Here is a 23,401-nt window from a genome sequence, read left to right on the forward strand (position 1 = left end):
CTGAAAGAAGTTATTGAGTAGAGTATCATCTTTCAGTGACTCTGATGTATATAGGTTTTTATAGAATCTATAGAAGCAGCTGTTGATCTGAGAGTGGTCAATAACAGGGTTTTCCCTGCCATTATACAGCTTAGCCGTATGAATATGTGGAATACAATGTGGATGAGCCAACACACAATGTTCATGTCCTAGGTAAGGTAGGTAACGTTTGAGAAACTAGCAAGACACAGCTAGATTTTGAAAGTATCCAACCGAAAAAATGCCACCCTCTCCCTTCAAGCCTCCCTCCAACGCCACTCTCCCAAAACACATTTTCATGCACAATGAGTGCACGCATCTAGGCAGGTAGGTAGGTAGACAGGCAGGTAGGCCAGCAAATCATTTAATTTGGGCCAAATTAAATCATTGAATGGGCTTATTACATGCTTGCGACAGCCACAAATAACCGTTTTTTTTGTTTTTTAAATTTCAGAGCATTTGATTTATTGATTGCTGTCTGGGATGTAAAGAGAATTTCAACAAATATAACAAAAATGCCTCTGAAAGACATTACCAACCCTAACTTTAAGTACTATGCCTGTGTTATCAATTTTCTCTACTATACTGTTCATTTTCTCACTGAATGAATCCATAACATGCAAGTGTTTTCTAATTTTTTCCGTCAGTTCCTTGAGGCGCCCTGTTTTGCGTTTTCATACATGAGACCGAGATAGGCATTATATGAGATTATTTGGCCTCTCAGGTATGCTTTCATTGATTCCCACACGGTGGATGAAGACATCCCTGGGGTATGATGTGTAAAACAATCTGTGTCTCTAAGAAGGATACAAATTGTTCATCCGAAGGGAGTTAAAATGCCAGGGGCATCGTTAATGGCGCATGATTGGAAATGACAATTGCCTGGTAGTCGCAGTTCTGAGCCAATGGAAGAAGCTCGTTGCCTAGAAACATGTAGTCAATACGGGAAAAAGACTTGTGGAGAGCTGAGAAAAAGGAATACTATCTGGTCCCTGGATTGCAAAAACGCCATACATCTGAGACACTGTATGTTTTAAGAAATTGATGAATTGCCAGAGCATCCTCGGAGAGTGGAGCTAGGCTGGTGGAGCTACAGTCTAGTCTGGGAGACAGCACACATTTCATATCCCCAAACATTATGAGGTAATGGGAGTTTAGGTCGGGTAGGAGATAAAATAATTTTTTTTTTGAAATGCCGTCATCCCACTTTAGAGCGTATACACTTGCCAGGATAACTGGTATATTATACAGTCTACAAGTGACAATAACGTATTGCCCCATTGGGTTTGATTTAGAGTGGGATAGAGTAAATGGTACATTCTTGCCAATAAGAATTGCTGCCCTCCTTGCTTTAGATTGAAAGTTTGAATGAAAAAGCTGTCCTACCCACCCCCACCCCCAGACAATGATGGTCAGATACACAGATGTGTTTCAACTGACAAAGGAAACATGGCAGTCAGCGGCACCTCATATCAAGTCTTTCCTGCATGTAGAACTAGGATTAAATCATTAGTGGAAGAGAAGCATCTGAAAACATTACCCCTGTATGTTGAAAAACGGTCAATAAAAACAACAACAAAAGAAAATAAAAAGACATCAAAAATACAAAAAATAAAATACATACCTGGTCTGAATTAAATTAAAACCTACCCCAATCTCCCACACAAGCTGGGTAAAAGTTGTCCCTAATAGCTAAACATCTGCACATATGTGCTTGTGATGAGGTTTACTAAGCGACAAGCTAAACCCTGCAGAACATATATTATAAAATGTAAAGGCACAGTTGTAGGAATAGTCAGTGATGAGGTATACTGTGTCAAGGTGTACTAGTAACCTGTTGGTCCTCTCATAAAATGATCTCTTGAACTACTGTGCATTCTATGAAGTGTTTTCAGGTAATGAAAATAAGTAAATAAGTATAATAATTAAGTATAATAATAATAATAGTGATTAGAAAAGAAAACTGAAAAGAAATACTGGAAATAATAAAGTACTGATCTGCATATAAAATAAAATGTAGATGAGATAAAACACAATGAAATATATTTAACTGATGGCCGGTTGTTGTTAGGTGATCCCTTTGATGTACGCCTGATTCTTCTCCGGTGTCTGAAAGTCCTTTTCAACGCCATTGTAGGTTTTGCAAAGGCGGGCCGGGTAGAAGAGGCTGAACCCTCTATCCCACAAAACTGTTGTTGGACGCCATTGAATGCCGCCTGGGCAACAGTGGCAGTATAGTCCAGGTAGACAGCAAAAGTCACCCCCCTTGCACTGAACTGTCTCCATTCTCTGGCGCGGCGCAGGATTGATCATCACAGCCATTATAATAATGTAATGTAATGTAATAATGTAAATTGTCCACGGTGGATCTCCTGGTTTTGGCTTCGGTTGCAGGCTCCGGTGTGCTCTATCAAGGAGAGGCTCCTTTCCAAGCTGGAAGGCCTCCTTCAGGAGTGCAGCAACAAAGGCCATAGGACTGTTACCAGTTTCTTCTGGGATTCCTACAATTCTGATGTTATTCCTGCATGAGCGCCCTTCAAGATCTTCGCACTTTTTACACAATGCTGCCCGCTCCGTGTTCATTGCTTTCATCATATTCGACATGGTGTTGACATCGTCCGTGCACCAGGTAAGCCCCTCTTCCAGGTCTTTCACCTCCCCCGCGGTGGCTCTCAGCACAGCAGTGTTTGTCTCAATGTTGTTTTATTGCTAGCTATCTCTACTCTTACAGCTTGCAATTTGTTCATACTCCTCGGCCATTACTGTAAGAATTTCGCTTTGGAGTAGGTTAGCAATATCTTCTTTGATGGACGATAGCAGCTCCAGCCTTTGAGCTGTAATGTCCCTGGCTGTAGTTGTCTGCAGAGGAGTATCCGCTGATCGGCTGCTACTTGATGCCGAGGCTGTAGCTGGAGAAATAGGCCTTGCTGTAGCCTGTGCCGCTGTCGCACGAGTCTTGTTTTTTCCAGACATGTTTTCGGATTAACTAGTTCTATTGACCCAAAGTAACTTATTTTGGTTTTGAAAACTATAATTTATATATATTTTTAGTTCAAGTTATGCAGAGGCTTGCTCACTAGCTCCCCCGCAAGAGACTTTTAAGACAATCAAACGAAAACCATACTAAAATATTACTTGCATGAAAACTTTCAGCAAAATGAGTTAGTCATTTAATAAGTTTTCGTGTTCAAATGACAAATTCCCATTTTAATGTCAAACGGATCCATTGTTTTTTTAACAGTCAGAATATTTTAGTTGAGTGTATTTATCTTTGCTCACGTATCTTAAACTAAGTTTAGTTGTATATTTTATAAGTATAGGTAACTCTTCATTGTGAAAAGTACTTGAGATAAGTACACCAACAGATCAAAGTGATTTCTCAATAACTGGCATGTTCTCATCTAAAAATCTGAATTATATCAACATTCTTTAATAAAAATAAGAATGTTGAAGAATTTAATTGAGTGTGAAGAATGTGGCCCAATGCCCTGTTCTTCAAACATGATCCACAGCTAATCCAGGTCAACATGATGTTAGACATCTAAAATGATCCTGTTAATTCTCATCCAGCTAGTTTGGTTCTTTGGACACAGATGTTTGATTTGTTTATCAGAATCATAATCAGAAATACTTTATTGATCCCCTAGGGGAAACTCTTTTGTTACAGCTGATCACTATCACGTCAGTGCACACAGGAATAGAAGTACTAGGCAAATCAAAATATAATACACTATAATACAGGTCAGATAAATTAAGTACACAGTGGATATAAGTATAAAATTAAAATAAGTGTAAAGTACAAAGTGGATTTACCGGTTGATGATAAGTATGTATGGTATAATAATACAATGTAATAATATAAGTAATAAGTAATAGTGCAATAATGAGTACTGTCAAGTTAAGTGTAGCTTATTAGATGATAATGAGATGGTGAATATTGCACAGCAGTAATAGAAGTATGAATAAATATCAATAAATTAAACAGAAAACAGAGTACATTGCACAGCAGTATTAATTCAATTCAATTTTATTTATATAGCACCAATTCATAACAGAAGTTATCTCATTGTGCTTTTCCTATAGAGCAGGTCCAGACCGTACACTTTATAATATTAATTACAGAGACCCAACAAATCCCACCATGAGCAAGCACTTGGCGACGGTGGCAAGGAAAAACTTCCTTTAAGAGGCAGAAACCTCGAGCAGAACTAGACTCAATGGTCGTCGTTCCGCCGTTGCCGTGTTAGGTTTTGAGAGGGGGGGTGGGGGTGGGAAAAGGGGATAGGGTTAGGGAGGCACAATGCAAAGACCACTTAGAATTTTTTTTGTTATATAGTAGAATAGTAATTATAGTGTTAATATTAATATATTAGGAATAATAGGAATGACAGCTATAGGAAGAATAATGTCAGCATCAGTAACAGAGCCAATAACAACAACTGTAGTAGCAACTGTCGAGCAGGAACATGGGGGCAGCAGGTGGCCCACAACCACAGACCGAGACCCTGCAGCTCCGGCGGCAGAAATACCTGCTGAAAGCGACAGAAGGAGAGATGAGAGAAACGAGAAAGCACAGAACTACGGGAGAGAGAAGATGTCGAGTTAGTAACATGCAGTAATGGGATAAAAATGCATACAGATGGAGAGGGAGAAAAAGAGGAAAGAGGCGCATCATGTGAAGTCTCCCGGCAGTCTAGGCCTATAGCAGCATAACTAAGGGATGGTTCAGGACTCACCCAAGCCAGCCCTAATTAAGCTTTAGCAAAGATGAAAGTCTTAAGACTACTCTTAAATGTGGAGATGGTGTCTGCCTCCCGAACCCAAACTGGGACCTGATTCCACAGGAGAGGAGCTTGATAACTGAAGGCTCTGGCTCCCATTCTACTTTTGGAGACTCTAGGAACCACAAGTAACCCTGCATCCTTGGAGTACAGTGTTCTAGTCTAGATAATATGGTATTATGAGCTCTTTAAGATACGATGGTGCCAGACCATTAAGAGCTTTGTAGGTGAGGAGAAGTATTTTACATTCTATTCTAGATTTTACAGGGAGCCAGTGCAGAGAAGCTAATATTGGAGAAATATGATCTCTTTTCCTAGTTTTTGTCAGTACACGTGCCGCAGCATTCTGGATCAACTGGTGAGTCTTAAGGGACTTATTCGGGCAGCTGGATAATAAGGAATTGCAGTAGTCCAACCTAGAAGTAACAAATGCATGCACAAATTTTTCGGCATCATTTTGAGACAGGATGTGCCTGATTTTTGTAATATTACGTAGGTGAAAAAAGTCAGTCCTTGAAGTTTGTTTCATGTGGAAGTTAAAGGATGAATCCTGATCAAAGATAACTCCGAGGTTCCTTACGGTGGTGCTGGAGGCCAGGGCAATGCCATCTAGAGTAACTATATCTTTAGATAATTTGTCTCGGAGGTGTTTGGGACCAAGTACAATAACTTCAGTTTTGTCAGAGTTTAACATCAGAAAGTTGCAGGTCATCCAGGACTTTATGTCCTTAAGGCGTGCCTGAAGTTTAGTTAACTGGATAGTTTCATCTGGCTTGATCGATAGATATAATTGGGTATCATCTGCATAGCAATGAAAGTTTATGGAGTGCTTCCTAATAATACTGCCTAGAGGAAGCATATATAAGGTGAATAGAATCGGTCCAAGCACAGAACCTTGTGGAACTCTGTGACTAACTTTGGCGTGCACGGAGGACTCACCGTTAACATGTACAAACTGAGATCGATCTGATAGATAGGATTTAAACCAGCTTAGTGCGGTTCCTTTAATGCCAATTACATGTTCCAGTCTCTGCAACAGAGAATATTACACAATTATTTCAAGTATTGCAGTGATGTTAATTATCCATTGTCCAGTTTAGTGACTTAGGGTCATACAGACTGACACTTAGAGGGAGGAGTTAAAGAGTCTGATGGCCACAGGCAGGAATGACTTCCTGTGGCGCTCTGTGGTGCATTTTGGTGGGATGAATCTTCCGCTGAAGGTACTAAGGTACTTTATTTTGGGTTATCTTGAATACCAGTGCACTCTTATTGTGAAATAAAGGCAACATGAGTAGAGAGTCAAGACCATGATCAGCACTCATTTGATTGGTTTTGTACTGATCATATGATTTTCATCATTCACTGTGGTATTTTATTTCTCTTGTTGTGAAGCACTTTGTACTTTGTTTTGATAAGTGCTCTATAAATAAAGTTTTATTTTTATTATTTATTATTATGATTGGCTGGCATGACTCTATGACTACAGACAGCGTGGTTTTGCTGCAGATGGACAGTATTAAACAGTATTATTAGATTTAAATGTGATGGACCAACTTAAAGATATTCTAACTATTGCCAAAATCTCTTATAAAACAAGACTGAACTTCAGAGATTCATTTTCCAGGACACTGACTTCGTTAATCAGTTAATCAGTCTTATGTAACTATTACTGACCTATAATTGATGAAACAGACTTGAATTGAACTAAATATTGACAACATTTTTTCTATTGGTGCCTTTAAGGAAAGGAGTCATTTGTTCATGTATGGAGATCAACTTGAAAATTCTTGGTCATGATCTAGGTCAGTAAAGGCCGGCACTTTGGCAGGTTTTCACATTTTGTGATGACAGCTCCAGATAAACGTAAAGCCAGTATTGAAGAACTAAAAAATCCCGAATTGTGGGAAGTCATGAAGAATCAAATCAACCTCAATTTGGAGAGGACCCAGGGATAAAGAAGGACTGGCTGACCCCACCACAGTTAATGCACTTTTTAGGAATTATGATTGAAGCCTTTGTGATAAAGTTTGGGTATGCGATTCTAATTCAAAACACATCTTTTTGTCAAATTCAGCGAATATCTCCTCATGGTCCGCAAGCTGTCTGTTCAGTGTGTGTGCTGAAAAAACCTCCGGTGTTTGAACACAGCCCTGGCTCTGTGAATGGGAAACTAACAAAGAGGCTCGGACCGAGACACACAACACTGTTCCAGCCATGATTTGTGTGTCAGGTGACGTTAAATGACTTGCCCACGGACATTCAGCTGACTTTCTAGTTTGCCAAGATGTGCTGTTGTTGTGATGTTAGCTATAGCAGCAGGAGAGTTGTGAGTATCGCTGTCTGGAGCTGCTGTGCTGGCTCTGGGAGACGTCTTGTCCTCTCTGGCTGTTAGCTTAGCAGCAGCAACTGTAGGGACAGTTTGCTAACCCACAACCTAGCTAACGTTAGTTACATTACTTGCTGTGTCGTTCGCTGTGAATCATGGTATTTGTCATGGTATTGGATTTCTCCAGAATTGCATGCCCCACCTTTAAGTTAGTTTTCTGGTGGAAGTGACAGTTATGTAACCCTTCCTAAAGGTAATTGTGACCTTGAATCCGCACTTTATGGTGTACATTTTTTTTTAACACCAATTGCAACACCAACTACTCAGCCACTTGGTTTGTTATTAATGAGAAACCAGGCTTTCAAGTCCTAGGATCTATCTAAACACTGTTCTAAATCCAAACCAGGAACACTTCCTGTTGCCAGGGGAGTTAAAGTGTTAGCTATTTGTATTAGTTTGCAAGAGCACTAAGAGCATGACTTCATGTTAGGCTGAGAGCAGTGAGAAGATGGCGGCTGTCCAGTCAGTGTTCTGCAGGCTGCAGCACAGAGAGAGAGATGGTATTTTCAGACTGCACTGCTGACTCAGAAGTCAGAAGGATTTTACAAGAAAACAGAAGTGGAAGAAAGATACCGTATGAACACTACAAATGTCATTGATCACTGCATTTTCATGAGATTCACATAAAGGTGTAGTGATTGTGATGAGTTGTTGGGAGAAATAATCCCTCAAAATGAATGATTGCTACCTGCTCAATAATTAATAGCAGAGAGTGCGTTAGACCCTTCCACACAACAGAGGCATTGCTAATCCACCATCCTAAATCTATGCAACCCAGCATGTTGTAGTTTTGCTTGAATGCTAGTGAAGTATACTTGCTATCCTCAGAAAAACAGGCAACAGTATCTTAACACAAGAGAAATATTCTACACTGAATGTAACTGATCTATATGAAGCAACAACTGTTGTTGGAGGTTCCCTTAAAGAGTAATTTAACAGCAGCCTGTGTTTTGCTGCACTCTCTGGTTGAAAGTCTGTTTCACCTCTGAACACAGCCAGCATCACTGTTGCACCTGTAGCCACACCCAACGGTGATGTCACAGTGTACTGACACACCTGCAGTACACTGCAGCAAAGTGAGAAGTTAAACCACTGGAGGTCCGCAAAAACAAGATTTATCCAGGACCCACACTCACTCACCCTGAAGGCTAAACATGTCCTGTGTATTGTTTGATGAATAGGGTACAGTTAAGAACACTTGGGTTTGGATGTAAGGAATCAGGATGGAGAAAAGGGGATTATATAAAGGTATGTAACAACAGTAGAGCTTTATCAATAAAACTAATTGAAAATAATAGAGTAGATATAATAACCACCTCTGAAATTACAGCTGCATATTTAAAATATCAGATCTACAGAAATCTGTATCCAGGTAATCAACACAGTATCAGAGTACTATAAGTAATGTGAATGCTAAGTGTTCTCCTTTTTAAAAACCTACACAATGTGTGTACAACAATAATGCTAACATGTCTGAAAGAGAGAAGCCCGCAGCCTGGTCAACAGAGGGAAAAGTTAGTCTCATCCCATTTTTCCTCTCCAAACACTCAGATGAGCCATCTGTCTCTATAAATAGACTAAAAGGAATGTCAATGTGAAAGAGAAGGACAAAAAGAGGGAAGATGGGGGAAGGGATGGAGAAGGAGAATGAGACAAGCAGATGAGGGAAGAGATTAAAGTTTGTACTCTCTCTCTCTCCTGTCTTCATTTCCATGTCCCAAGTTCTCAGGAATACTCCATATTCATAACTGACAGTCCAAAAAAGCCTTCTTGAGTCGCAGCGTGGGCTTTTGCCAGCACTGCTGCTCTTTAGTGACCACTGATTTCCTGCTTGTCATCAATGTCTCAGCCCGTCCACTATAACCACAAAAAAATGGTGACTGTGTGAAATGTTACACTGTAGTTTGCTTTAGGGCTGTGCGATATATCAAATATATTTGATATATTCGAATATTAATCAAGGTGCGACATAGCAGATGACCATATCCTCATATCTGAGTTTTCAGTGTTTCAGCTGGTCGCTGCTGAGGGGTAGTTATGTTACTTTAGTCAGTCATGAAGTGGCCATGAAAAAATTATAAACAGAATTAAAAAATTAAATAGGACACAATTTAGTAACACAGCAGGTACGTTTACGTCGCCTCGACCACATGGCCCATACAAACACAAACACGTCAAGAGAGACTGATAAGACAGAGAACTGATGAATGTCATTCAGGCTTACATAAAATCATATTGTGAACATTACTGGCCATGCTGGCAATCATTTGTCAACTAGGAAAGCTATCATGGCTTTTGCCCTGTAGGCCGACATTGTTGTTTGTTTTGTCAGCTAACTAGCTCTCCTGCTGATTTCAACATGGATTTATTGTTCACAATGTCGTATTATCAGGGAAAAATAATATACTCACACATAGCCAGGGTAGCGCCTGGCTAAAGTTAGCTAGCTAGCAGCAAGCAGCTGGCAAGACTTTTTCAATCAAATGATGTGCTCGATCTGTAACCAGCGCAACACATTTGCGAGGTCCTGCCTGCAGGCCCTTTGTGACTGAGGGCATAGATGGACCGGTACCGCGGGAACATTTCAGAATCTTCATATTTTTCATAGGTCTCGCGCTGAGTAGTCAGCCAGTGATAGTAACTATAGTCACAGCATGAGAAGACGCGCTCCGCTGTAGTCAGCGCTCGGTTCAGTTTGTCATTTGCTAAGTGATAGTTATACATACACACATACAAAAATCCATTTCATCCTGAAGGCGTCCTGCGGAAGATCACATTTTCTATTGTCCCTGGGACGACGTTAGTCTCGAGCCCTAATATAAATTGATACCAAGCGGCAACCTCCTCGGCTGAAAAATGAAGCCAACGCTCAAGTGCCAAAAACTACAGTTCCTCCAATGGCCTCTTGAGGCTGGCTCCAAAAGTGAGTCAATCCCCATAGAGCCCCATGTTAAAATGCCCAACTTTCCAGCAGAAATAAACACGTTTATAGCCTGGTACAAACAACAATTTTGTTCTCTATAGCTAATTTCCCCCTTCATGTGCATAATTTAGGACGTGGCCGCTTTGAGTGACAGGTGGGTGCCGTCACAGGTGGCTGGTTTCAGCAATCAGGCTTCATTCGGCCCGCCTCAGCTCTACCCACGCTCCACCTCTTTGCCCATTTTTGGATTAGCTGGAAGTCCTGCGGAGCAGACACTGCCAAGATGGCATCAGCCAGAGCCACCACACTGAGCTTCACACTGGCTCTTCACAGAAACCCAGGGGTGACATCAGAGACTACGCCCATATTTTATACAGTCTATGATTGATACAGATATATCTGCGATAACCCGATGCAGTTTGCCAATATATCAGGTGGCTCCAATATTTTTTTCCAGTAATAGAAAAAAACCATGTTATGTGAATTCCCTGGGATATTGCAACAACAAATAAAAAAAATTAATTTACTTTTACATAGACATACATTTTACCCACTCAGATCAGTCTTCAATCTTTCACAGTTAGAAATGCAACAACAGTGAATTATTACACCACCACAGCCTTAAGTGTCACATAATCTAAATGTGGTCTTAATGTTATACCGCTGGTGACAGAGCAGGCATTCACACAGAAAACAGTGCTGCATTAAAAAACAAAAACGCGTTTGTGGGAGCGTGTTGCTTTAGGTACTGGTGAGAAGATGAAATATGATCAAGGGAGTCCAATTTCAGTAACAGATTACTGTGTTTGAAGGTTTATCAGATGCTAAAACACCGCACAGCTCTTTATAATACTATGAGACAGGAACAACTCTGGAAAGTTATCTTTGTGACATTCATTTTATCTTCTGCCTAGACAATTGCAGTGGGAACAGTAGAATGGTGTTGTTCATGTTACAAAGTACTGTATCTACCAGGAATGTGCACTTGGATGTATTTGATTGGCAACACAGCACCTTGCTGTATGACATTGCATTTCATTGTGGCTAAAGTTGTGCCAGGTTCAGCTTTTCTGCCCCATGGCCCTGCATTTTTTGGACAGAGGCCTCTGTGTTGGGACCTCAGATGTGCAAATGCAGCAAGCTGCAGATCAGCTTTATGTGAGCACAGCCATGGTGTGTAACTGTGGTTGACTGTGTGTATTGCAGGATAATGGCGAGGACTCCCATCGTATCTCTCCCAGCCCTGTGGTCCATGTCAGGGGTCTGTGTGAGGCCGTGGTGGAAGCAGACCTGATAGATGCCCTGGAGAAGTTTGGACCCATATGGTGAGACAGCGTGTGTGTGTGTGTGTGTGTGTGTGTGCTCTGTCTCTCTCTCTCTCTCTCTCTCTCTCTTGTATCTACCCATACAATCTCTAAACTGCTTCATCTGCCCTGGTTGTGGGGGTCTGGAACTTACATCTATCCCAGCATGCATTAGATGAGAGGTAGTGTGCACCATGGAAACATCACCAGTCAATCACAGACGTGGTAGCCACATCTGTACAGAAAGAGACACATTCACACCATCGGGACAGTTTTAGAGTTGCCAATTTACCTAACCTGGGTTATAGCTGAGCAAGAGATCAAGTATTACCAAAAATCTATTAGCCTTGTCAGAGCAAACATACAGCCATGCCTTGTTCAGTCTGCAGGCCCCTATACTATCATCTGTTGATACACATTCAGAGACAAGTTCAGTCAAGTTTAGTCTTGGTGAGCTTTCGAGACCCATAACAGCACCAGAGAGAACAGAAGGATACTGGCAGGACTCTACAGTTTGAGCATTTTACTTGCATATGAAAGGGAAAATTATAGTGTGCAAACGTGAAATATTATTTATGTACACCAGTGCAAGTGACTCTTTAGTTCTGACACTCAGGTTGGCAAAATACACTGGATTTACTCAGTGGCTAACAAATCTGTTATCAAATCTTTTATCTCTCCTCCCTCCTCCTAATTAGCAAAGATTAATGAACAACACATTTATGTTGCTCATTTTTATCTGGCATGGACCATTGCTTTCAGTGGTTAAAATGACAAACGTCGCCACTACGCAGATTATATCAGCTGTCGCTAATGAACGTTAGTCCATTAGTAACTTGACTTGATGCCTCTGCAAGCCGGTGTCTGCACTCAGCCAAAGATTCTTCGTGAGGAAGAAGAAACCTCACCCAATACGATTCGAAGTGGACTGAGTGTTTTTGTAGTTCTTTGAAAGCAGCTGAGTGGCAGGTTTTCACTGGAGAAATAATCAGCTGAATTTCCAGTTCAACTTTTACACATATCATATGAATTATGAAGTTTATCAACTTAATAATTCTACAAAAGGATATCAAGGATGAAACAATAGATTCAAAGTATTGTTTCCATTGTGGTCCTTGATGTAGAGATAGCAAATATGCAGTTGAGTCCAGGTGAGTATGTGACATCATACTATCGGCAATAAATACACAATAAATACCTATATCATCATCAATAAATTCACTCCAAGTCCCACATATAAAACTAAATAATAAACAAATCATTATAACTTGGCTGTTACAATTCCAAGTTTCCCAGAAGCACCTCACTCATCACTCACTCACCACCATAACCAGTACTTTAACATTGTATTTCTTGTTTGTTTTTTTCAGTGTTCGGTATATACTAACCTTTTTTTGAACATTTGAAAATTAGTATTTATAGGGGACACATGAAGTAAAAAATTAAACCACATGAAGTCACTTTCAGTAGCTTTAGTGCAAAGATAGTTACAGATGCTGAATAATTGAAGTAAACATTTTGTGATACTGCAGTTTCCACTCTAAACGACTCCTTCTCCATTATTTACACTCCCTGCATGGTGCAGTATTCATTAACCTCTCTTTCACCTGAATGGAGCTGCAGAGAAAAGCATACTGTAGAAGACGCACGCACGCACGCACGCACGCACACACACACACATATAGACACAGGTATTATCTTATTGCACTGATTTGGCTGGTTCTTTAAAGGCCTTCACGCTCACATTGTTTCATCATTCATTACTTTTGTCTTTAATGAAAAGAAGGCAGTGAACTCCTTTACCTCCTTACTGGGGTTGGAAAGGCTGACCCATTCCTATTCAGATCTGTTGAATATTAAGTACTGAGGATTGAAACACAATCAGCTGTTCTGAGATGTTGCCAAAGAGTGGAGGACCTGCAGTGTGGCTGGCAGAGGAGGCGATGTGTCCAGTGAAAGTCCATTAGGTGGAAAAGATTTGAATGAGCAGCATGCGTATGTCCTATCTTTTCTCAGTTATGTGATGATGATGCCATTCAAGCGTCAGGCACTGGTGGAGTTCTCAGCAGTGGAGAGCGCTGACCGCTGTGTGTCCTGTGGAGCCAAGGAGCCTGTATACATCGCAGGTTTGATTCCTAGGCCTTTCACTGTAAAGACTTACAGTTGTGGTCAAAGGTTTTGAGAATGACACAAGTATTGGTTTTCACAAAGTTTGCTGCGTCAGTGTTTTTAGATATTTTTGTCAGATGTTAGTATGGTATACTGAAGTATAATTACAAGCATTTCATAAGTGTCAAAGGCTTTTATTGACAATTACATTAAGTTTATACAAAGAGCCCTGGCATGCTGTCAATTAACTTCTGGGCCACATCCTGACTGATGGCAGCCCATTCTTGCATAATCAATGCTTGGAGTTTGTCAGAATTTGTGGGTTTTTGTTTGTCCACCCGCCTCTTGAGGATTGACCACAAGTTCTCCATGGGATTAAGGTCTGGGGAGTTTCCTGGCCATGGACCCAAAATTTCAATGTTTTGTTCCCCGAGCCACTTAGTTATCACTTTTGCCTTATGGCAAGGTGCTCCATCATGCTGGAAAAGCCATTGTTTGTCACCAAACTGTTCTTGGATGGTTGGGAGAAGTTGCTCTTGGAGGATGTTTTGGTACCATTCTTTATTCATGGCTGTGTTCTTAGGCAAAATTTTGAGTGAGCCCACTCCCTTGGCTGAGAAGCAACCCCACACATGAATGTTCTCAGGATGCTTTACTGTTGGCGTAACACAGAAAATGACTTTACCCCAGTCCTCAGCAGTCCAATCCCTGTACCTTTTGCAGAATATCAGTCTGTCCCTGATGTTTTTCCTGGAGAGAAGTGGCTTATTTGCTGCCCTTCTTGACACCAGGCCATCCTCCAAAAGTCTTCGCCTCACTGTGCGCGCAGATGCACTCACACCTGCCTGCTGCCATTCCCGAGCAAGCTCTGCACTGGTGGTGCCCCGATCCCGTAGCTGAATCAACTTTAGGAGACGGTACTGGTGCTTGCTGGACTTTCTTGGGCGCCCTGAAGCCTTCTTCAAAACAGTTGAACCTCTCTCCTTGAAGTTCTTGTTGATCCGATAAATGGTTGATTTAGGTGCGATCTTACTAGCAGCAATATCCTTGCTTGTGAAGCCCTTTTTGTGCAAAGCAATTATGCCGGCACGTGTTTCCTTGACCCTAACCATGGTTAACAGAGGAAGAACAATGATTTCAAGCATCACCCTCCTTTTAAAGCTTCCAGTCTGTTATTCTAACTCAATCAGCATGACAGAGTGATCTCCAGCCTTGTCCTGGTCAGCACTCTCACCTGTGTTAATGAGAGAATCACTGACATGATGTCAGCTGGTCCTTTTGTGGCAGGGCTGAAATGCAGTGGAAATATTTTTTGGGATTACGTTCATTTTCATGGCAAAGAAGGACTTTGCAGTTAATTGGAATTCATCTGATCACTCTTCATAACATTCTGGAGTACATGCAAAGTGCCATCATAAAAACTGAAACAGCAAACTTGAAACTATGAAAACCAATACTTGTGTCATTCTCAAAACTTTTGACCACAACTGTACATATGAGATTGATTAGTTACACATGCTTGTATGTAGCATACTGTATGTGTTCATATTTTCATCCATCTGTTCATTAGGCCAACAGGCATACTTTAATTACTCCACATCCAAGAGAATCACCAGGCCGACCAACGCTGACAACCCCAACAGTGGCAACAAGGTCCTCCTGCTGTCCATACAGAACCCCCTCTATCCTATAACCACGGTAAACACACACACACACTGGCATCTGGACATGTGGACTTATTTCTATCATATCATTAGTGGAAAACTTCTCCAGGGCATCTATCATATTTTTTTATATGTTTTTGATAGTTACATTTTCGGTGATTATCAGCATGATCTTACTACCCACAAGTCAATTTGCACTACATCACAATGTTGATGTAACTTTTACAGTAAACACAAAAGGAAAATAAATGTTCATTGTAATGAGTTGATCTGGAGCTAGTTTCAATTCCCTACCAGTTGATTTTCAATGGCTGCCTGGAATGTAGAAAAACACATTGAAGAGTCTAAAAAACTGTTGGTCGTTTGTTGTACAAACTAGATTTATTAAGCATCCCTTAAAAGCAATAAGTGTCTGTCTAGACTCACTCCTTTGGGGTTTTTCCTCATCTCTCATTCCCCACCATCAGGCTATCTATCTCTTTCTATACTGCCTCTCAGTATATATTATTGGATTCAAATAACTGTCAAGGAAATGTTTTGCCTGCCTTTTATATGTTGCTAAATGTGGTATGTAAATTATATCTTAAAAGCACAATCGATGTGGTCTTAGTGAATATTTACATTTAACATAATGGTATTTGTTAGGACAGTGGGCCAATACAGTACAAGACACAGCTCACCAAATTTCACACCATTTTTTTTCTCAGAAAAGGAAGCCCATCAGCCAGTCATGAACAAATTACAGGGGTACCACTGACAACTATAATTTGAAACAAATGTAAAGAAGCTGCCTAGTTTCAAGAAGATGAGCTGACATTTGAACGGCGGATCATAGCTTTTTTTCAAAATGGTTTTCAACCATCAACCTGAGGTAGATAATATAACAACTAAGTAATTCATTTAATAGTTTCTACTATTTTCCATTGTGGCAACCTTATGGGTTGAATTTCATATAATTTTGCAAGCTACACTACAGTAACCTGTTCATTAGATGAGCAAAGATTCATTTTTCAGTCAGTTTTTAAGACATGCTTCATAAAGTTTATCACTCAGTGGGAATCAGGAACACTTCTTGCCAAATCTGAGGGAGACTGGATGAGTGGTTTAGGAGGGCTTTACAAAAAATGTTCTTAGGAAATCCAAAATGATACAAAATTTAATTTGGCAGAATTTCCTGCTTGACACAATGCCGTTTTTTTTTTTGTTAGTTTTTTTTTTAAAGAAAATTGTGCTTTTTTGTAGACGGTATTGACCAAAATACAAGGTTACTTGTTATAGCAATATATAGTGGTAAAGTTTTTGTTGCTTGAAATTTTCAACCTTTCTGTAAGCTGTAACTTATTTGAGTGTTACATTGTCTGAGGTACTTTGTGGGACAAGAGTAATAAAACACAAACAGTACTATGTGCTTGAAACTCTCTTGAGGTGTGTTTGCATTATCTGGGAGTGAATTGTTGATTTACAAAATGTCAAACAAACAGCTGTTACCAAAAATAGTTTGTCAAGAATATGAATTTTGAGAATTCACCAGATCCCTAAAAAAAGACCTGGAGATGTGTCAGCATGGAGCTATATTTCTCTCTTACTGCAATACCTTTATGGTACTCATGAAATGCACAGTGGCCCGAGGCTGCGCTTCATGCAGGTTAAGACACACTGCAGCATTAGAAACTTTTAGATTGTGTTAAATTTTGAATTTCTGTCTTTCGTTCCTTTTTTGGTCCAGGATGTTCTGTACACAGTGTGTAACCCCATTGGCAGTGTGCTGAGGATCGTCATCTTTAAACGAAATGGAATCCAGGCCATGGTGGAGTATCCTTACTGAGTGTGTGAACGTGTGTGTCTTTACATGCTGTTGTATCTGTGCATTGGAATGTGCAGTGTTCTCTCCTTGACCCCACTCCTCCAGGTTTGAGTCCATTCAGTGTGCTCAGAAGGCCAAAGCTGCTCTGAATGGAGCTGACATCTACGCTGGCTGCTGTACGCTCAAGATTGAATATGCAAGAGTAAGAGACACAAAACATGTCAGCAGTCACATGCCTGGTGTCATTCTGTAATGTTGATATCAGCACTGATGTGCTGCAAGTGCAAGGTTTCTTCCAGGAAATCACAGAAATAAATTAAATTGTAGGTTCTTAGGAAAGCCCGTGAACATTGCATTACAGTAATTAAGACAAGTGTAAATAACAGCATGAATACGTTTTTCACAGTTGTCCCACAAGAGAAATGGTGTGACCTTGACAATGACAATGACCTATCAAAGATTACCCCCTAGATTTTTGCCACAGATGTAATGTTGAGAGAATGCGGAGGAAGATGTGAAATGAAGTTCTCTGGTTTGGACTTCCCGATAACACAGATGCAATGTACAAGATTGTGGACAGGGTTCAGATCATCAGGGGCAGCTGAGATATAGAGCTGTGTGTTATCTGCGTAGCAATGGAAACAGTCACCATGTTGCAGTTGATACAGACAGAAACAGAATGTACAGACAGAAAAGAATGGGGCCCAGCACTGAACATTAGCCTTAGACAGAACTCCCCACCTGATTGTGACTGGTACCCCATTAATACTGACACACTGACTAGATGATTTATCTGAAGGGGTCAACACACGTCAGCTGGCTATCCTTCGCGATATTCCTCCGACCGGCATTGAACTTGGATCACGCAGTGTCGGACTTTGGAGATCAGGCGTCTATATTAGGCATGAAAATTCATTTGTTGATAGTGATGTTTAAATGTCAATCGACCAAGTCCCCAAAAAAGAGAGAGAGAAAGAAAGGAGGGAGAGAAAGAGAAAGACAAAGTGTGCATGTGTTGGCATGTGTATGGACAGAAGAAAATAAGTAAAATTGAAAACTTCATTTGGCAATCATGTCATGGATCTACAATGCTAACATTGATAAGAGACGAGATTAACCTGTGACAACTGTCTCAAAACCTAACACGGCAGTGGCGGATGGCAGCCCACCATTGAGTCTGGTTCTGTCCAAGGTTTCTGCCTCCTTAAAGGAAGTTTTTCCTTGCCACTGTCACCAAATGCTTGCTCATGGTGGGATTTGTTGGGCCTCTGTAAATAATATTATAAAGAGTACGGTCTAGACCTGCTCTATAGGAAAGAGAGATAACTTCTGTTATGAATTGGCGCTATATAAATAAAATTGAATTGAATATGAACGGGTACAAAGTGGGCCAATATAGCTGTCCCTGTATGAAAGGGGTTTGACCCAGCTAAAAACATTTGCCTTTAGCTGGAAAAATCCAAAACTCAAAATGTTTTTTTAGAGCCCGACCAATATAGGGTCCAATACCGACTTTAGATGAATTTACCAATTACCAGTATGGCGGCTGATATGTTGAATTTTTGAGCTGGAATGAAAATAGACCTTTTCTATGTGGATTTTGCACCAATTTTGCACTGATATTCCTATGCAAAGGTACTCAGAAGGCTGTTTTCTTAAACAAATAACTTTATTAAAGAATATTTAATTTAAATATTCTTTAATAAAGTTATTTGTTTAAGATCAGAATAAGAATAATTTAACATACATTGTAAACCAATTCTAGAGATGAACACTGAGAAAATAAAGAATAAGTAAAAATAAAATCGCTAAATAAATAAATATCCGTACTGTTCAGTATCAGTCATTTGCTGAAGTAGCAGAAATGCCATGGAAATACTCAAGTACCTTTTTATATTGTACTAAAGTACAGTCCTAAATGTACTTAGTTGTATTCCACCACTGCTCTCTACTAAACCACATATTCTCTAACTTACTCTATCAAGCCATGAGATTCATGCTGCAGCTTTGTTCCGATTCTGAACCATTATTTCAAAGGACCAATCAGAAACGCTTTTTTCTTGCTAATCAGAACATCTGTAGCAATATTTGGCTGTTAATGTAACGCTCACTAACATTAATTCATGGTTCGCTGCTGCCGAGTCAAGAGATAATCAGCGCCTCTGCTACAAAGTTGCTAAATGACGTCATCATGCATTCATTTGCATACAGCTTAGTGCAGTGAGGGAGCGATCACCTTAATTTAAGAGTAGATAGAGAAAGATTTGGCCAAATAATCACAAACTCACTACACGATGTCCCCCATAGTGGACATTTGAAGTAAAAACTTTTTTTTTTAAAGGGAGAGAGAAGATCAAACAAACTATTTACATATTTCCAAGTTATAACATCCTGATCCAGAGATCCGGAGAGAAAGAGTGAAGTTGCCCCACACGCCACACACTGACTGCCTGTCGCACCATGCACTGCAATGAATATATTTCTCGCCTTTTCCCTGATGGGCTGTTGCTAGTTGCTTTTTAGAAATAAAGTCGCTAAGAGGGTCTGAAAAGTCACTAATCTAGTGACATAGTTGCCAAGGTGGTAACACGGCACTCTACTACATGTGCTGGTGCTGAGAGTATTGTAGTGATAGTGACGGCCCAGCATGCACTACCTAGTGCTACAAACAGTTCAAGTTTAGCTGCCTCATGTTCCAAAATGCAAATGTTACTGTTTGTTAGTGTTTGTAATGTGTCTGTTCAGAACATGGTTTATGTTGGTCTTTGTCATTTTTGTGCTGGTTTATAGTTTTAACCATTAGTGAGGTGGCAGTTTAATTTCTTCACTCCAGCTGTATTTTATTAGCATGGTGTTGTAATGAATTGGCAGCCAAAAAAAATTAAAAATTAAAAATGCATTAAAGAAATAGAAAAGTGGTCAAACTCATGTAGAATTAAACTGAACCCTGCCAAGACACAATGCATCCTTTTCACACCTCCAGCTCAGCAACAGTGCCAACCAAACACCATACAACCAGAAGATCAATATCAATAAAGAAGTAACATTCCTCGGAGTAACACTTCAGAGCAACATGACATGGACAAAACACATCAATGACCTGGAACAAAAGGCAAATAACAGACTTAACCATCTCAAAGGCCTCTGTGGAAAGCATGGTGCATCACCCTCTACAGTCGTCAAAGTTTACATGGCATGTATCCGACCACTCTTTGAATACTCTGTCCCTGCCTGGATCACCATTTCTGGCAACCAGCTACAACGCCTGCAAATAATTCAGTACAAAGCACTCAAACTGGTACACAGACTCCCATTCTACATCAGCAACCATGACCACCATAACAGGCATCCAATCTGTCAGACAAAGATATCATGCAGTAGCACTGAAGTCCGTCCAGACAGCAACAAACAGCCCTGCCCCACGCACACACTTTAATGTAAGTGACACACACCACGCACAAGTTTTGTTTGTTTCTTTGTTTATTTGTTTGTGCCTTGGTCCACATGCATCCTTCAAGCTCAGCAGTCCCCTGGTCCCTTCTGCCTCTCCTTTCACCACCTTAGACCAAATAAGACATAAGACCACCACTTATGGATAGAAAAGGGTACAAGCCCTGGGCTGTCCCTCCAGGCTCATGATCTCTTAGATCCTAGAACATGACGTGAGTTCTTGAGAGCTGCTTCTTCTTTCTCGTGTTACACTGCTTGCCACTGTAGTGACAGCGCACTCTGCTGGATAAACTTTGTAGTGACATTAATATATTAACACAAGCCCTTCTTTCTGCCTAATATACTGAAAAGAAAATATCGGCTCATATCGGAAAACATATACGCCGATACCGAGCGATAAATCGGTCAGCCTCTAGTTTTTTTTGCGTTCTTGACTTTGCAACAAGCTGCTCTAATTGTGATAGATCAATTGCTGTTGTCCTCTGAGCAGTCGGATGCTTGTCTTCGACCAAATAGTTTCAGGAACTAAACTAATGAACTAAATCGTGAATTAAAAGGTCCTTTTACAAATTCCTGTTTGCATTGTGAAAAATTGGCAAATTGTTGTGATAACAGATGAAAAACAATGGTGTTGTTTGAGACGTCATTTTTACATGAGGAAACAGCAACACAGACTCATCATGTTGTCTCAACGGATTTATCGAATGAATGTAAAGGAGATATGAAGAGGTGAAAAAGGAGACTGAAAACTTTGGCTGTTCCAAAGTAGACAATCTGCTGAATGTTGCTGATGGTTATTCATTTCTGCTTCCAAGTATATAGCCACGATGAATCAATTAGTAAATAAGTTCACATTTTAAGACTTTACATTTTTGATACGGGTGTGTGAATGTGTTTTGCACCATATTCACTGCAGCAACTGTAACAAAACTATGAGCGTATGAGTTTCTTAATTTGTGATTGGTAGCACAGGATTTACTGACACACACGTGTGACTATTTTCTACAGCTACAGATTCCACTGTCACAGGCGCTCGGTTGTTCTGCTCCAGTAATACCTTCACAGGGATCCCCAATGACGGTGCTGATGATGCTAGTCCTACAGTAATAGGCACTTGTAAAACTTGTGGCACTGCAAAATTTTGACTGAAACCGGGAGGTACAGTACACGGGGAACATGAAACATACTTTGAGTAACGTGCAGTAGGAAGCCAAGAAAAGGATGGGCGAATGTTATAAAATGGCAGTTTGAGGATACATGTGGGTTGTTTTTTTGTTTTGTTTTTTTGCATAAAGAAAGAAATAAGTTGAAGTATTAATTTAATGCTAAAATCACAAGAACAAATAATTAAGAATTTGAGCTGACAGCATTTCTCAGAGTATATAAATTTCTCCTAACTCAATAAATCGCTAAAACTGCACGATTTTTGAAGGGAGTTCAGGGACTCTTCCTGTGCGACAAAAGAGTATCTTGCTGTTACTTTTGCTGTTTTTGTAAAATTTTACATGTTTACCATCAATAGAATTGTACATCACGTGTGCATCTCCAAATAATCACGCACGAGGCACAGCAGCGGTAACTTCATTTATTATTTATAGTTCTTAATTATCACGACAGCAAAATAATCTGGATGTAATGGTAACTGAGTTATTCTACACATCAGTTATCATTAGATCCTGAGCTATCATTTTGTTGCAGAGTTCTGCAGCGTCTCATAATTAGTGACAAATTGGTTATGTAGGAACAAATTTCAACTGGTGAGTTTATTTTTTACTTTTTGTAACAGTTTGTATTGGAGGCGGTGGTAGCATAATAAAGTCTCTCTCACTATGGAATAAGCGTACCTTGGTTGTGAGTCTCTTTCACTTAGTTTTGCATTCCATCATACAAAACATTGCAAACCATAAAGCAAGATAAAAAAACAATCTGACTTATATTTCTCCCATTCTTTTACCTGTGCAGCCTTCTCTCTCTCCCTCTCGTGTGATTATGGTTAAGTTAAGGCAGCCCCATGGTTAAGGTTAGAGGAAGAATGTGTTCATCTTAAATAGTGTTATATCCTGTAAACACTACTTTACAGTCTGAGATGACATTGCCATATTGGAAATCCAGCTGGCGGTACTATTCTGGCGCTCTGCTGCCCTGAAGTGCCTCTGTTACACTTTGCAGCATTCATGCGACAACAAAGTGGCAAAAAAAGAGTAACTATTGTATATACAATATCACAGATTGAAGTTTCTGTGCAGAAATCCAGTTTTGATATTCAATTTGCAGGTGAAAATTGGTCAGGTGTTCCACATGGGTCTTAAAAGTGAGTCTGTTATCTAGCCAGATACCTACATATTTGTAGCATTCAAAAATGTCACTTTGAGAATCCTGACGGGTTTGGATATGGGCACTGGGCAGAATTCTCCTCTGTGTTCTTGAAAATAGCATACCTTTTGTTTTTTTCAACAGACAAGCTTATGTTGAATGAGAGAGATCTGAAATGTATCAAAAGCAGACTAGGTTTACAGTGTCCACATTTAGAGCCTGTTGCATATAAAATTGTCATCTGCATAAAATAGTACTGTACAATGTGGAGTGGCAGACATGATATTATTTATGTATATAGTGAATAGAAGTGGACCAAGAATGCAGATCATGTATAACTGGGATACATTTAAAGGGTTCCTGATGAGTTCTTTCATCTTTGTGTCACAGCCAACGCGCCTGAACGTGATTAAGAACGACAACGAGAGCTGGGACTACACTAAACCATACCTGGTCAGACGAGGTAAGACATACACTGTCTCCTTCTGTCTCTCTTTCTCTTTTGTCTCTATTTAATATTTACACTAAAGTCAGGCTGTGACCACTGGGCCGTTTGGGGTGACCCTTATTATTTCCAATACGGCAGATCCTGTGATGTGGACCGTAGGACTCTGTTTTTAGTCTGAATTCTCTGTTGTGGCACATT

General features: G+C 40.2%; 1 protein-coding gene across 3 annotated transcripts in view; it reads left to right on the forward strand.

The window, feature by feature from the left end:
• LOC122883923 (heterogeneous nuclear ribonucleoprotein L-like) overlaps positions 1–23,401 on the forward strand; it is a 70,001-nt gene that overhangs the window by 21,303 nt on the left and 25,297 nt on the right. For 2 of the 3 annotated variants that reach the window (XM_044213058.1, XM_044213059.1), the window contains exons 2-8: positions 2,413–2,647; positions 11,318–11,436; positions 13,432–13,541; positions 15,095–15,222; positions 16,915–17,000; positions 17,098–17,194; positions 23,146–23,218. In XM_044213058.1, the coding sequence (XP_044068993.1) occupies positions 2,531–2,647; positions 11,318–11,436; positions 13,432–13,541; positions 15,095–15,222; positions 16,915–17,000; positions 17,098–17,194; positions 23,146–23,218 (730 nt within the window). In that variant the 5' untranslated portion in view covers positions 2,413–2,530. The remainder of the gene's footprint in view (positions 1–2,412; positions 2,648–11,317; positions 11,437–13,431; positions 13,542–15,094; positions 15,223–16,914; positions 17,001–17,097; positions 17,195–23,145; positions 23,219–23,401) is intronic. The other variant, XM_044213060.1, reaches the window with a different exon arrangement.

This window comes from Siniperca chuatsi, linkage group LG11, assembly GCF_020085105.1.
Source record: "Siniperca chuatsi isolate FFG_IHB_CAS linkage group LG11, ASM2008510v1, whole genome shotgun sequence".
Taxonomy (NCBI): domain Eukaryota; kingdom Metazoa; phylum Chordata; class Actinopteri; order Centrarchiformes; family Sinipercidae; genus Siniperca; species Siniperca chuatsi.